The sequence below is a fragment of the Nipponia nippon genome, unplaced genomic scaffold, assembly GCF_047370975.1.
Source record: "Nipponia nippon isolate SJK-2023a ecotype South Korea unplaced genomic scaffold, ASM4737097v1 scaffold_67, whole genome shotgun sequence".
NCBI classification, from domain to species: domain Eukaryota; kingdom Metazoa; phylum Chordata; class Aves; order Pelecaniformes; family Threskiornithidae; genus Nipponia; species Nipponia nippon.
Genome location: NW_028262388.1, coordinates 83,443 through 97,904, shown reverse-complemented (window position 1 = coordinate 97,904; position 14,462 = coordinate 83,443). Strand labels below are relative to the sequence as shown.

At 53.9% G+C, this 14,462-nt stretch overlaps 2 protein-coding genes across 2 annotated transcripts; one reads left to right on the top strand and one right to left on the bottom strand.

The window, feature by feature from the left end:
* Positions 1 to 1,586: 1,586 nt before the first annotated feature.
* LOC148051123 (olfactory receptor 14C36-like) lies at positions 1,587 to 2,546 on the bottom strand. The gene has a single exon (XM_087738368.1). It carries the CDS (start codon positions 2,544 to 2,546, stop codon positions 1,587 to 1,589), a length of 960 nt encoding a protein of 319 aa, XP_087594494.1.
* A 10,324-nt stretch (positions 2,547 to 12,870) lies between these two features.
* Positions 12,871 to 13,863, top strand: LOC148051122 (olfactory receptor 14A16-like). The gene has a single exon (XM_087738360.1). The coding sequence runs from the start codon at positions 13,111 to 13,113 to the stop codon at positions 13,861 to 13,863; it is 753 nt and encodes a 250-aa protein (XP_087594486.1). The 5' UTR covers positions 12,871 to 13,110.
* The last annotated feature ends 599 nt before the right edge of the window (positions 13,864 to 14,462 follow it).

Genomic DNA, 14,462 nt, shown 5'->3' with positions numbered 1-14,462 from the left:
GCAGGTGGGAAAACTTCCCCCTGGTACGGTCTGCCCAATAGACCTCAGTGCCACATCCCTCTGCAGCCCTCCTGCTTTGGCAGCCCTCCCCAGCGCTGGTCCCTGCCCAGACTTGGCTGTGTCCCGTGCAGGGGTTCATAGACAGGGGTCTGCCGGGGTCTGGGCATGTGTGAGTTGGGGAAGGGCTGGATGTTCTCCCAGTGTAGGTGGAGCCGGTCACATTTAAATGATCAGCCCACACCTGGACCATGGAGAATGGCCAGGGCTGGAAAACACAAAGGGTCAGGACTGGGGGTGACTTTGGGGCCAGCATATGGGCTGGGGGAGACTGTCTCAAGCGCATGTGCTGGGCACAGGGACTGAGGGACAACAGCAAACTCACGGGGTCATGCTTCCCTCAGTGCAAGCCCCGACAAAGGTTCCCAGCCTCCCTTTCAATGCCACGCTTCAGGAGGAACCATGGCACTAAGGGGTGGGGAGTGAGGGATGCCAATTCTGCTTCATCCACTTCCCAGACCTCATGGAGCACCACGACAGAAAGGACTTCTGGCTCTGCACCGTGAGCATGCTTTAGGGTAACCACAGTCTGGGCACTGCTGCTGATGAGCGCAATGCCAGAATTTGTCTCCCCCAGGCAATTTCCAGCCCACATCAGCTGCCACCCAAATTTTCCCCACTGCTCCTCTGATGCAGCTGGATGTTTCCTGGCCCCCTCCCCATGCTCCCTGCAGGGCCTTGACCTGGATGGGGATCGCTACCGCTAATGTGCCTTGCTACCGCTAATGTGCCTCCCTGGGGGTCTCTGGATGTGGCAGGTGCTTGAAGGGACTGTGGTGCTTTTCCAAGGACAGTAAGTGTGTTCATTAGGGCCAGAGGGTGACAAGAATCACTCTCGTCTTCCTTTTTTGTACCTGCTTGGTGCCCACTGCCTCCCCTGGGACTGCAGAGTCCTCGTTCCCCTACAGATCCCTGGGTTTAGCACTTGCCCTTTGGGCGACTCCATTGTGGGGGACCTCTCACTTTGTGGGGCTCATGTCACTGCCCACCCCAAGCACACGCTGTCCATGGAGATGCCCCAGGCTCCCCACGCAACTCCAGACTCCCATCCTTAAGGACATCGCCTGCCATATCTGGAAGCCCTGGGATGTGTCCCCCACGTGGGACAGCCCTGCATATGTACCTCGGTGACCATTCACCATCTCCACTGTAAACAGAAACTTGAATCCAAACCTTGCTCTCTAACAGGTCACAACATGACACTGAGCTCTTTGCTCCTGAGTCCAGGGAGCAACAGGCGCTTTTGATGTGCAGTTGCTCATGACCACTCTTGGCAACAGCTTTGGAAGAGAAGTCGAGGCTTCAGGCACTGCACTGGGGAGAAGCCATTTATTAAAGAGCTGCTATGAGAGAGTCAGCACTGACCCAGTGGTAGACATACATAAATACATGCTACAGGCAAGACAGAGAAAGCGCAATGAAGCAATAATGATAATGATGATAATGATAATTATGCTTATAAACATAGTGATGTTAATGATAACAGAAAACCTCACAAAGTGAAGTCCTAGAATGGTTTACCGTGGGAGTTATTTGTGGAGACAGAAGGGAAGTTTATGCCTCCAGAAAAAAGCCCTTGAAATCACTTTCCTCAAGACGTCTTTGAGCTCCTCGTTCCTCATGCTGTAGATGAGGGGGTTCACTGCTGGAGACACCACTGAGTACAGCACTGCCATCAACAGATCCAGGGATTGGGAGGAGACGGAGGGGGACTTCAGGTAGGCAAACATTACAGTGCTGACAAAGAGGGAGACCACAGCCAGGTGAGGGAGGCACGTGGAAAAGGCTTTGTGGCGTCCCTGTTTAGAGGGGATCCCCAGCACGGCCCTGAAGATCTGCACATAGGACACCACAAGGAAAACAAAACACCCAAAGATTAAAGAGGCACTAACCACAAGAAGCCCCACTTCCCTGAGGTAGGAGTCTGAGCAGGAGAGCTTGAGGATCTGAGGGATCTCACAGAAGAACTGGTCCAGGACATTGCCTTGGCAGAGGGGTAGCGAAAATGTATTGGCCGTGTGCAGGAGAGCATTGAGAAACCCACTGGCCCAGGCAGCTGCTGCCATGTGGACACAAGCTCTGCTGCCCAGGAGGGTCCCGTAGTGCAGGGGTTTGCAGATGGCCACATAGCGGTCATAGGACATGACAGTTAGGAGACAATACTCTGCTGAAATGAAGAAGATTAAAAAAAAGAGCTGTGCAGCACATCCCAAGTAGGAGATGGCCCTGGTGTCCCACAGGGAATTGGCCATGACTTTGGGGAGAGTAGTGGAGATGGAGGCCAGGTCGAGGAGGGAGAGGTTGAGGAGGAAGAAGTACATGGGGGTGTGGAGGCGGTGGTCGCAGGCTATGGCGGTGATGATGAGGCCGTTGCCCAGGAGGGCAGCCAGGTAGATGGCCAGGAAGAGCCAGAAGTGCAAGAGCTGCAGCTCCTGTGTGTCTGCCAATGCCAGGAGGAGGAACTGGGTGATGGAGCTGTCATTGGGCATTTGCTTCCTCTGGGCATTGGGCACTGTCCAAAAAGGAATAGACAGCGACAAGTTAGGAGAATCTTCTCTCGAAAATCCCGTACCATTTCTCATTGAAATCCCCCTCCCTGAGCTGAATGAGGAACGAGTCAGCTCAGTCCCCAACCCTGTCAACTGAATGACATGGTGCCTCACAGTTGTAAATACAGCTTAGGCACCTAGTTCCCATGAAGACACCTCCATTGAAGGACCCCCAGTCATAGTTAGAAGAGAAGCTGACCTGCAGCCCCACCTCAATCCCAGAGAACAAGAGCATCACTGACAGGGAGGGAATCAAGGAAGGATACTGCTACGCTCCAAAAAAAAAAATAACCGAAGCAAGGAGAGGAAGGCAGAGAGGCATGCAGGGAAGCCTTCTCCATACCCAGCTGTGCTCTCCACCTCACAGACACAAGCACACATCAATATTAATTGTAGGACCCATGTGCTTCTTTTATGGAGGTCCAGCTGTGCAGGAGGTAACTCCTGCCCTGGACCCTGGGGCCATAGGGACAGAGGCTCTTCTGGGTGGGAGAGGAGACCAGGGAGTTGCTCCAGGGAAGGCATCTGCAGTGCAGGGGATGGCAGAGAGGTGCCTGAATCCCCACCTTCCCATGGCGCTTCTGGGAGCAGATCCCTTTCACTCCTTGCCCACGTCTCTGGTGCCTGAAGCTGTTTCTGCCAGGGGCTGGTTCTCTGTTCCCAGGTCTCCTCCCTGTCCCTGCTCAAACAGCCAGTCCCCCCCCACTGTGTGCTCAGCTCTGCCCTGCAGACCCCTCCTGGCAGCAGGGCACTGTCCAGGGGCATCTCTGTGCCTGCAGGGGCTGAGGAGCAGCTCAGACAAGTGCTAATGAGAACTGGGGTCTCCGTGCCTTTTCCACAAGGCAGAAGGAAATTCTCATCTCCCACTGCCCACCCAGCCACCTTCTCCTTCGGGTAAATGCTGCCTCAATGTCCTTCTTCAAAAGGACCCTCTGCAAATGTCCTGGGGGTGATCTGGAGCTGTGAGCAGCCCGGGCCCATGCAGCACCCTCTCAACAGCAGAACCTGCCGAGGGTTGCTGCTTCCACCCACAGCTTCTCCCTAGATTGCTGTGGGGAGCTCCCTGGGCCGGCTGAGAGCTGACCCTGGCAGGCGGCAGGGTCCCTGCCCCAGCACAGAATCACTGCTCTGGAGGACACCCCTCTCCACTGCACCAACCGTGGGATGTGCCAGCTCTAGGAGATCCCTCCAGAATACTCAAGTGCATTGCCCTGCAGCCAGAGCCTTACCGTGTCAAGGGCTGTGGAGATTTCTGCTCCCGTGAGCTCTGTGCACCTTCCCACTCACATCTGCCTTTAACCTCTCTCTGCCTCGCTCCTCTCCCCTCGGTGCCTGCAGGCAGTGCCCTCAGCCCTGCTGCGCTTTGCAAAGGAGCTGCTCCTGGGCAGAGCTGTCTCTCTGCAGGGCTGCCCACTTGCCAGCAGCTCCCTCCATCCCAGGAGCCCAGCCCAGCTCAGCAGCAGAGGCCCAGCCCAAGGCAGCACTTTCTCTGCCCCTCTGGGCTCCCTCCAGGTGTCCCTGGGGCTCCAGGGGAACCTGCTGGGAAACAGGCTGAAGGAATCACTCATGTTCCCCCTCTCAGCTGGGGAGAGACACTCCTTTCCAGCTGTGTCATTTCTGTCAGAGTTAGGTCTAAGAATCGCCTATTTTTGTTCGGGTATGAGACCAGTCACCCAGACAGGGACAGGGCAGCTGCTCACTTTAATGGCCAAATACCGGCCTGTGGTGCTAGCTCAGATGCCAAAGCTGCCCAGCACAAGGGCATCTGACGAGGGCGTCTTAGGACCTATCGGACAGCAATCCCCATTCAGAGCTGGTCACTAACAGACACTTCTAATGGCATCTCAGACAGATTTGGGGCTTAGGAGCAAGCTACTGAATGCCACCACTGCAGGGAAGCAGTGCCTGTCCCACGTCTAGCCATTAGATGCATGGGGCAGTGCATGAGTACGAGGCACACCACAGCAGGGTCTCCACTCATGTGCCAACACTTTCAAATGTTGCTGAATCTTCTTACCCCCATCCTTTGTTCACCTCCTTGATGATACAATCAAGGAACAGGTGAATGATTTTCACAGCGTGCCTGGATAACAGGATGTCCACAGTCAAGGATATTTTCAGCAGCAACCTGTCCTTCTTGGAGATCAGCTTCACCTCCACCACAGCCTCTCTGGGCTGCAGTGACATTGCAGACAGCAAAGCCCTCTCCTGCCAGGGCCGCACAGTCCAAACCTGTTTCTCTCTGGCATTGGGGAGCACAGGGTTTGCTCACCTTGTGGGCCCCTCATTTCATCCTCACATTGCCATCTGCCATCCATGCCAGCATGTCTCTGCTCTGAAGCAAAGTCTTTGCTTGCACAGGATCTTGGGCACAAGATCTGTGACAAGTCTGAGGTTGGCCCTGGTGGCACCAAGCTGAGGGGCTGCAGCCCAAATGCGCACCAATGGCCTCAGCCTGGGGCACAGACAGGAGGAGCTGGAGCCCTGTGTGCTGTCACAGAGCTGTGATATTGATGTAAATACCTGCTGAGGTGTGGTGGGACAGGTCAGAAAATTAAAGGTTGTCTGATGCATGGATAGAGGCTGTTCAGAGGAGAGAGGTAGAGAGGTGGGGAAGATCAGGAGGGGGATGCCCTCAGGGGGAGGGAGCTGCCTGGATGGATGGAGGTCCTCTATGGGTTGGGCAGCAGATTGGGTGAGCTCTTGTGGGTGGGGGTCACAGGAGAGACCAGTTAGGGAGACATTGTGGTAGAAGCTAAATACCTGGAAGAAGGTGAGGAAGAGGACACAGTCTTATTTAAGCAATGGGAGGAAGTCCATTGACCCCACATCACCCCTGGGGACTCTAATCACCCTGACGCTCATGAGAAGGCGAAACTGCAGGGTTCAAACAGTCCAGAGGTTTCTTCTGGTTCCTGGGGCCAGCTTCTTAGCCCAGCTGCCAGATGTGCCAACATTGGTGATGCTCACCTGGATCTGGTACTTGCAAACAGGGAAAAGTGGATCAGGGATGTGAAATCCAGTGTCAGTCTGACCTGAGCTACGCTGTGGGCATACTGGTCTCCAGCCACAGCCATGGGCACAGCCATGCCTGGCCATGGACCTCGTTGGGTCTGACTCGCAGACTCACTTCCCAGCTTGAGCCATTATGGATGCACAATGGCACAACACCCTGTCCCTCCAGGTGCCAGGCTCCGGCCGATACACAAAGGCCCAGCACAGCCATGGCACTGCAGTGCTTGTAGAACCAGGCCCTGGAGGTGCTCACCAGGCCAGGGCCAAAGGTGGGCAGCTGGAGGGGAGTCCCTTGAACACTTTCAAACAATCAAGGTTTGTAGCAAAATTAACCTGAATTACACCTGTGAAATTCAGCCGTATATGGACTGAAAAAGACCTCCTCTCTCCTTCTTCTTCTTTTCTTCTCATCACTTGGCTATATTTAAGAGGTGAGCAAATTGAAGAAGGTGATGCTTCTGGGTGCCAATGAGTGAAAGTGGGGAAGTGAGGCAACACGCAAAATGATGGAAAAGTTTTGCTAGTTCAAAGCTCTTCTCTTCAGATCTTATCTCTGAAGCCTGAAATCCGCAGCAGAGAACCTTCCTTTCCGCAATTAAGTTGAGATTCCCCCAGCTGTCTTGGCTGTGTCCCCTCCCAACTTCTTGCCCACTCCCAGCCTACTCACTGGCAGGGCAGCCTGGGAAACAGAAAAGGCCTTGACCCAGTGTCAGCACAGTTCAGCAATCGCTAAACCATCGTTGTGTTATCAATCTGTTTTCATCACAAATCCAAACCATAAAACCATACGAGCTGCTATGATTAAAATTAACTCTATCCCAACCAAAACCAGTGGAGGACCAAAAGGGGAGGTGCTCCCAATACCTGTCTTCAGGGAGCTGGTCAAATGCCTTGTCTCTGATTCTCTAACCGTGGCTTAGATGCCTGGCTCCTCTTTAGAGCCTTTTCATGAATACCAACATTTAGGGAGCAACCTGGTCTGACCTCAGAGCTGGCCTTGCTGGGAGCTGCACAGTGGACTAGAGATCGCTTGAGCTGCTTTCTTCTCTGAATCTTCCCCTGAGCCTGATAGAGACACCCTCACCTTCAACTGAATCCCTTCTTCTAGGGCATACTGCAAGGCACAGGCTGCTGGTGGAAGCGTGGGTGGGAAAGGGAGTGCTGGGGGTCTCCAGCCTGGCCTCCTGCCCAAAGGGTAACTACCACCAACCCCGTGGTCAGGCTGGTGGCACTTTTGGGAGCTGAGACCTGAAAACCTCCCAGGGTGGGGATCACAGAGACACTCTGGGTGTCCTGCTGCAGTGCAGCACCACACTCCTAGGTTTTTTATTACTTTTCCTGTTGCCCTGTGTGAATCTCCCAAGAGGCAGTTTGGGGCTGTTGCCCATGCCATACCATTTCTGACAGCACAAGAGAGGTTTTTTCCATCATCTCTCCAGGCAGACGTAGGATGCTGTTGGGTTTTCCTCAGCACGCCCTTCAGCAGCAGGCTCAAGAGGCTCCGTTCCCTCACTGTCTCCACACAGCTCATGTAATTAGGCCCCTAACACCATCCCTGTTGCCCTTGTCTCGATCCTCTCCAGCTTCTGCCCATTCCTCCAGAACTGGGAGACCACTGGCTTGTATGGCATCCATTGTCATGCCCAGGCCCTTTTGCTCAGGGCCACTCCTCACCCAGTCAGGTTGCAGCCCACACTGCTGCAGGGTTATTCTGTCCTTGGTGCATAGCTTGTCCCTTCTCCTTCATCTTCGGGAGGGTTTGGGGGTTTTTTTTGGCCAAATCCCGAAGTGTGCCTGGGTCCCTCTGGACTGGAGCTCTCTTGTGCCAGCATTTATGGTATGTTTGCAGATGGCTCATCCTCATTTGTGCTTCTACCAGGGTAATAGCACGAGGCATTGCAGGACACTACAGGTAAAGAAAAAGCAGGACTTGTTTACTGGAATGGCTGCCCAAGGTAGAAAGCATCCCAAAACCACATCAGAAACAACAAAGGAGGGCACAAACCCAGAAGAAGCTAGCCAGTGCAGAAAGGGCTAACAGGGTAGGCGGTTCTTTACAGGGAGTATGAGGATGGTAAAAAAGATGAACTTGAGAGGAGGGCAAGAGGCAACCAGGACATGAAAGGTGAAGCAAAGGATGGGATCAGGGCTGTCTGGGGGTACCTGTGAGGCAGCCCTGTCCCGGATGGGAATGACTTCCACAGTCAGGGAGACCCTGAGTGCATTCCTTAACATTGACAACATGAAGGAGAATGAACAACAGCATCGTTCAAGCTGGAAGGGAATTTGGGTGGTCTCTAGACTAACTTGCTGCTCCAAGCAGGGTCACACCAGGTTACCGAGGGGTTTGGTCCATTTGGGTGTTGAGAAGTTGCAGGGATGGAGCCAGAGCACAGCCTGGGAAACAACTTCCAGTGCTTGGCTGTCCTCCTGTTGCAAAAGTTTCTCCCCATAGCTAACCTGACTCTCTCGTCTCAGCCCATTGCCTCTTGTCCTCCTGTCTTGCACCCCAGTGATGAGCCTGACTGTCTTCTTGAAACATCCCTGTATCACCATAGGCAATGCCTCTCTTGCATTGTGTGGGGTCAAACCCTGGGAAAGTATTCTGCATGTGGCCTAACAAGTGCTGAGCAGAGGCGGAGAATCACTTCCCCTGCCTGTGCTCCTGCTCATACAGCCCAGGAGGCTCTTGGCCTTCCTTGTCGATAGCTCTTCTTTGGCCTAATGTAACCCAGGGACCACCAGAGCATTTAACACAGAGCTGCAACCCAGCCAGCAGCCCCGAGCCTATGCCACTGCAGGGGCTTAGTCCACTCCAGGACAGGCCTTTGGATCTGTCCTTGCTGGACACCATGAGGTTCCTGTTGGTCCATCCCTCCCGCCTGTCTGTATCCTTTGGGATGGCAGCCCTGCCCTCCAGTGTCTCAGCTACTCCCCTCACTTCGGTGTCACCTGCAAACTCTATGAGAAAGCATTCTTTCATCTCCTCCAGATCAGGAAAACCATGTGAAAGAGGGCAGGTTGCAGGACAGACCCCTGCCGGACTCTGCAGTGAGAGGCCTTCAGGCAGAGTATCACCCATTTACCGTGGCCCTCCGAGCCCAAACATGCAATCAGTTTTTGATCCATCTACTTACCCACCCAGACAGACCATAATATCATAACACAGATGAAAGCATATCCTGGGGCATAGTGTTAAAAACCTTGCTTAAGTCCAGGTAAATGGCATGCACTGCTCTCCCCTCACCCAGAAATACAACCCTTTCATCTCAGAAAGCAGCACAGATGGTCAGGCATGATCTCCCTGAGTAAATCCAGTCACCTTCTCTTTCAGAAACCCAGAAATGGGAACCAAGAGGACACGCTCTGGGACACATGCCTCAACCAAAGGAGGGTGAACAGCCTGTAGTTCCCCAGCTCGTCCTTGGGGCCTTTTTGAAAGATGCATGCAATGTTTGCTTTTTGCAAGTCCTCGGGGAGTTCCCCTGATGACCTGCTCAAAGTGACACAGAGCAGCGTCACTGTGACTTTCTGCCTGCTCTCTCAGCACCCTTGGATGGAGTCCCTCCAGTCCCATGGACAGGTAAAGAGTTGAGTTTGCTCAAGTGACCCCTGACTTGATCCCCACCCGCTGCTCGTTGTTCTCCCTGGGTTCTGCCTCAAGGCAAAAAGGCCTGGGAGACCTTGCTGACGAAGACTGAGCCAAAGGCCACATATTGTATCTCAGACCTGTCTACACCTGCTCTTGCTAAATTCTGCAGTGGCCCCACAGAGTCTGTTTTTTTCCCTCTTTAACTGTAACTTCAGTAGGAACAGCTCATCTTGGTGCCACTGAACTCCCTTATGAGAGTCCACTGAATATCCGCATGGACCACGGCTGTGCTTGCAGGAGGCTGTCCTTAAAGACCAGCTGTGCTGAGCTCTGCTGCCTATCGGTCCTCCTGCTCATGAGATCCCTCCTGAAGGTCCCCAGGACAGGCCACAGTCTGCCCCTCTGAGGTCCCAACAGCCCATATACGCGATGGCTTTTCTGCATAGCAGAGATGTGCTTGGAGTGTATGGTAGATGGATCATATGGGAAATAATGATATGAGATGCAGATGGAGATGCTGAGGTAGCTGACAGGAGGTGCCTGCAGAGTGAGCAAAGCCTGCTCTCACCAGTGCCAGAGATAAGCAGAGCAGGGCTGTGCAGCTCTGAAAGGAGACCACAAGACATTACAGTCAGTGTAGATCTAGGAAATACAGCTGAGGGAGAAGAGAAAGAGAGAGGCTTAGCCTTTGCTATGGCAGATGCCTCAGTTTGGTCAGAGGAATATCTCTGTGGGCTGCCCTGAACATACTGACCACGGACAGGATTCTTTGACAGCATCTGCTGTCATTTCAGTTGGCCAAAGGAATTCCCCAATGGCCTCCAAGATGATGCCCCAGACACCACCCTGTCCCTCACAATTGTTCCATTACAGCTTGCAGTCACCTGCACAGGCCTTGGACCATCTGTGGCACCTCAAATGGCACCAGGTGTTTCCACCTGAGCGACCCACTCCTGGCCTCCATCTCCATTAACCAGCATGGCAGCTTAAACAAAGAGCTCACACCTATTTTGTCCATTCTGAGCTGAGCCAAGAGGAATCCCAGCTCATGTGGGTCTGTGGGGTGCATGGGACAAGCTGAATGCCCCTCCAGCTTCAGGGCTACTGCTGAGAGCTGAGATGCCTGCACTGACTCAGTGTCGTGCTTTAGCCCCAGGCAGCAACTAAGCACCACACAGCCGCTCGCTCACTGCCCCCCAGCAGGATGGGGGAGAGAATCGGAAGAGCAAAACTGAGAAAACTCTTGGGTTGAGATAAAGACAGTTGAATAGGGAAAGCAAGAGCTGTGCACGCAAGCAAAGCAAAGCAAGGAATTCATTCACTACTTCCCATTGGCAGGCAGGTGTTCAGCCATCTCCAGGAAAGCAGGGCTCCATCACATGTAACCATTATTTGGGAAGACATATGCTGTAACTCAAAACATCCCCCCAATTATTCTTCTTCCCCCAGATTTGTACACTGAGCATGACGTCATATGGTGTGTCATAGCCCTTTGGCCAGTTGGGGTCAGCTGTCCCGGCTGTGTCCCCTCCCAGATTCTTGTGCAACCCCAGCCCACTGACTGGTGGGGTGGTGTGAGAAGCAGAAGAGGCCTTGACTCTGTGGAAGCACTGCTCAGCAGTAAGGAAAACATCCCTGTATTATCAACACTGTTGCCAGCACAAATCCAAAACATTGCCCCATCCCAGCTACTGTGAAGAAAATTAACTCAGCCCCAGCCAAAACCAGCACACTGACCTGAATCCCTGCCCCACACAGGTGAAACGATCCCCTGCCTGTCACTGCCAGCCTCTCCTGCCTGACAATGGGACAGGGATATAAGTGTCCAGAGGGGAACATTGACACCTCCCATAGACCCATGCACTCCGGTAGAGCAATTCCCACTGCAGGAATCAGTCTGCCAGTGTTTGGAGAGGTGATTACTTCCATCTGCTTTGAATTGTGTTCCCCATGCAGGACCCTGCTGCCTTTCAGGAGCTGTCAGCCCTGGAGGCCCAGGGACACCCGGAGGGAGCCCAGAGGGGCAGAGAAAGTGCTGCCTTGGGCTGGGCCTCTGCTGCTGAGTTGGGCTGGGCTCCTGGGATGGAGGGAGCTGCTGGCAAGTGGGCAGCCCTGCAGAGAGACAGCTCTGCCCAGAAGCAGCTCCTCTGCAAAGCGCAGCAGGGCTGAGGGCACTGCCTGCCGGCACCGATGGGGAGAGGATCGAGGCAGAGAGAGGGTAAAGACAACCAGGAGTGGGAAATTGCATAGAGTGATGGAGGAGAAATCTTCACAGCCCTTAACACAGTAAGTCTTTGGCTGCAGGGCACAGCCTGGAGGGATCGCCTAGAAGTGGCACATCAGCATGGCAGGAATGGAGGAGAAGGTTGTGCTCCAGAGCAGGGCTTCCTTGCTGCACCATCAGAGGGACAGGGCATGATGGCTGCCTTCTCCCAGGGACAACTGCAGGGTGGGAAGCTGGGTGTGCACTGAGGGGTGCCCAGGGCTGTCCTTCAGAGCAGGGTCCCTGCACCCCAGGGTCTGTGTGCTGGGGCAGGGACTCTGCCGCCTGGCAGGGTCAGCACTCAGCCTGCCCAGGGAGCTGCCCATGGCGCTGTGGGGAGAAGCTGTGGGTGGAAGGAGCAGCCATTGGCAAGGTAGGTCAGGATCTTCCTGCTGTCAACAGGTTGCTGTGTGGCTGAGGGCTGCTCACAGCTCCAGATCACCCCCAGGACATTTGCAGAGGGTCCTTTTGAAGCAGAACACTGAGAAAACCTGAAAGGGAAGGAGTCTGTGCTTTGAGTTTTCTCCTCATGGTCGACTGGGTGGGCAGTGGTAGATGGGAATTTGTCTCCCTTGTGGAAAAGGCACAGAGACTCCAGTACTCATTAGCACTTGTCTGAGCTGCTCCTTAGCTGCTGCAGACACAGGGATGCCAGGAGGGCTCTGCGGGTCAGAGTTGAGCACACAGCGGGTGGGATGGGGTCTGTGAGCTATTACATGAAAGAGACCTGGGGACAGAGAACCAGCTCCTGGCAGGGACAGCTTCTGGCACCAGAGACAGAGGCTTGGGCAGGGAGTGAGCAGGAGCTGCTCCCAGAAATGCCATGGGAGGGGGGATTTGGGCACCTCCCTGCCACCCCCTGCAGCGCAGGTGCGTTCTCTGGAGCAAACCCCCTGGTCTCCTCTCCCACCCAGCAAAGCCTGTTCCCCCAAGGCCGTGGGATCCAGGGCATGAGTCACATCCTTGGCAGCTGGACCTCCAGTCGAGAAGTGCATGTGTCCTACAGTTAACACAGAACAAAACAGGAAAAGAGACTGCCCTCCAGTGTCACTGTCAGTGAGGGGGAGAGCAAAACAGGGTAAGGAGAAGGCTCCACAGCATGCCCATCTGCCTTTCTCTTCTTGCTTTGGTTTTTTTTGGAGCATTGCAGTTTTTTTCCCTGTTTCCCCACATTTCTATTGTGCTTTTGCTCTCTGTGTTGAGGTGAGGCTGCAGGTCAGCTTCTGTTCTGACACCAGCGCACAGGGTCCTGCCCTGGAGGTGTCTTCATGGGAACTTGGTGCCCAAGCTGTGAGGCACCATGTCATTCAGTTGGTAGCGTTGAAAAATATTCTGAAACATTCCTCATTCAGCTCATGGAGGGGGATTGCGATGAGAAATGGCGTGGGCTTTACCTCTAAGAAGTCTCCCCTAACTTGTCATTGTGTTTTCCTTCTTCGACAGGTCCCCATGCCCACAGAGAACAAACGTCCAACAGCAGCTCCATCACCCAGTTCCTCCTCCTGGCATTCACAGACACGCGGGAGCTGCAGCTCTTGCACTTCTGCCTCTTCCTGGCCATCTACCTGGCTGCCTTCCTGGGCAACGGCCTCATCACCACCGCCATAGCCTGCGACCACCACCTCCACACCCCCATGTACTTCTTCCTCCTCAACCTCTCCCTCCTTGACCAGGGCTTAATCTCCACCACTGACCCAAAGACCATGGCCAATGCCCTGTGGGACACCAGGGCCATCTCCTACCTGGGATGTGCTGCACAGCACTTTTTCTTTCTCTTCTTGGTTGTAGGGGAGTATTTTCTTCTCACTGTCATGGCCTATGACCGCTACGTGGCCATCTGCAAACCTCTGCACTACGGGACCCTCCTGGGCAGCAGAGCTTGTGTCCACATGGCAGCAGCTGCCTGGGGCACTGGGTTTCTCCATGCTGTGCTGCACACTGCCAATACATTTTCGCTACCCCTCTGCCAAGGCAATGCTGTGGACCAATTCTGTGAAATCCCCCAGATCCTCAAGCTCTCCTGCTCAGGTGCCTACCTCAGGGAAGTTGGGGTCCTTGTGGTGACTGCCTGTTTAGCCTTTGGGTGTTTTGTTTTCATTGTGGTGTCCTATGTGCAGATCCTCAGGGCCGTGCTGAGGATCCCCTCTGAGCAGGGACGGCACAAAGCCTTTTCCACGTGTCTCCCTCACCTGGCCGTGGTCTCCCTGTATGTCAGCACTGCCATGTTTGCCTACCTCAAGCCCTCCTCCATCTCCTCTCCAGTTCTAAATCTGGTGGTGGCAGTTCTGTACTCAGTGGTGCCTCCAGCAGTGAACCCCCTCATCTACAGCATGAGGAACAAGGAGCTGAAGGGTTCCCTGAAGAAACTTTTGACTGGATGCTGTTAATCGGCAAGAAACTGCCCATCTTCTTTGTCAAATCTCATTGCGCTTGTAATGTAACTCATTATAGGCTGAGACTTTCTTGGGTAGTTTGTTTTTGGCTTTTCTTACTTGTAATAATGCTGTCCACAAACAAAGTGCTTGTCTTCATGTGTTTCAATATCCACCTGTTTTTTGTGATCCAGACTGCGGAAATGAGGAGCCGTGCTCTCTGTGTGTTTAAACAAAATAAAGGACCCTTCAGCAGCTTGTTTGTCTGAGATCCTTCCCCTCAGACCTTTGTAAAGCTGCAGGTGGAGTACCTTGGTGCAGAGGTGGAGAGGAAAAACAGCCCTGGCACAGCAGCACTGCCAGGGAGCACCAGTTCTTGGTCTTTCCCAAGCTGCTCTCTTTCCACTTCCACACTCTCCTTCTCAGCCCTTGTGTTGCTGCACGGTCGGAGTGCTCTGGCAGCTTGGTCACAGTCCTGTGGTGCGGCAGTCCTGTGACCGCAGGCAGGGACAGGCAATGGGCACCTCTGTGACAGAGCTGGCCTCCATAATAGCATTTCAGATTAGCTCTTAGGAAAAATTTCTTCACGGAGAGAGTGGATAGGCATTGGAACA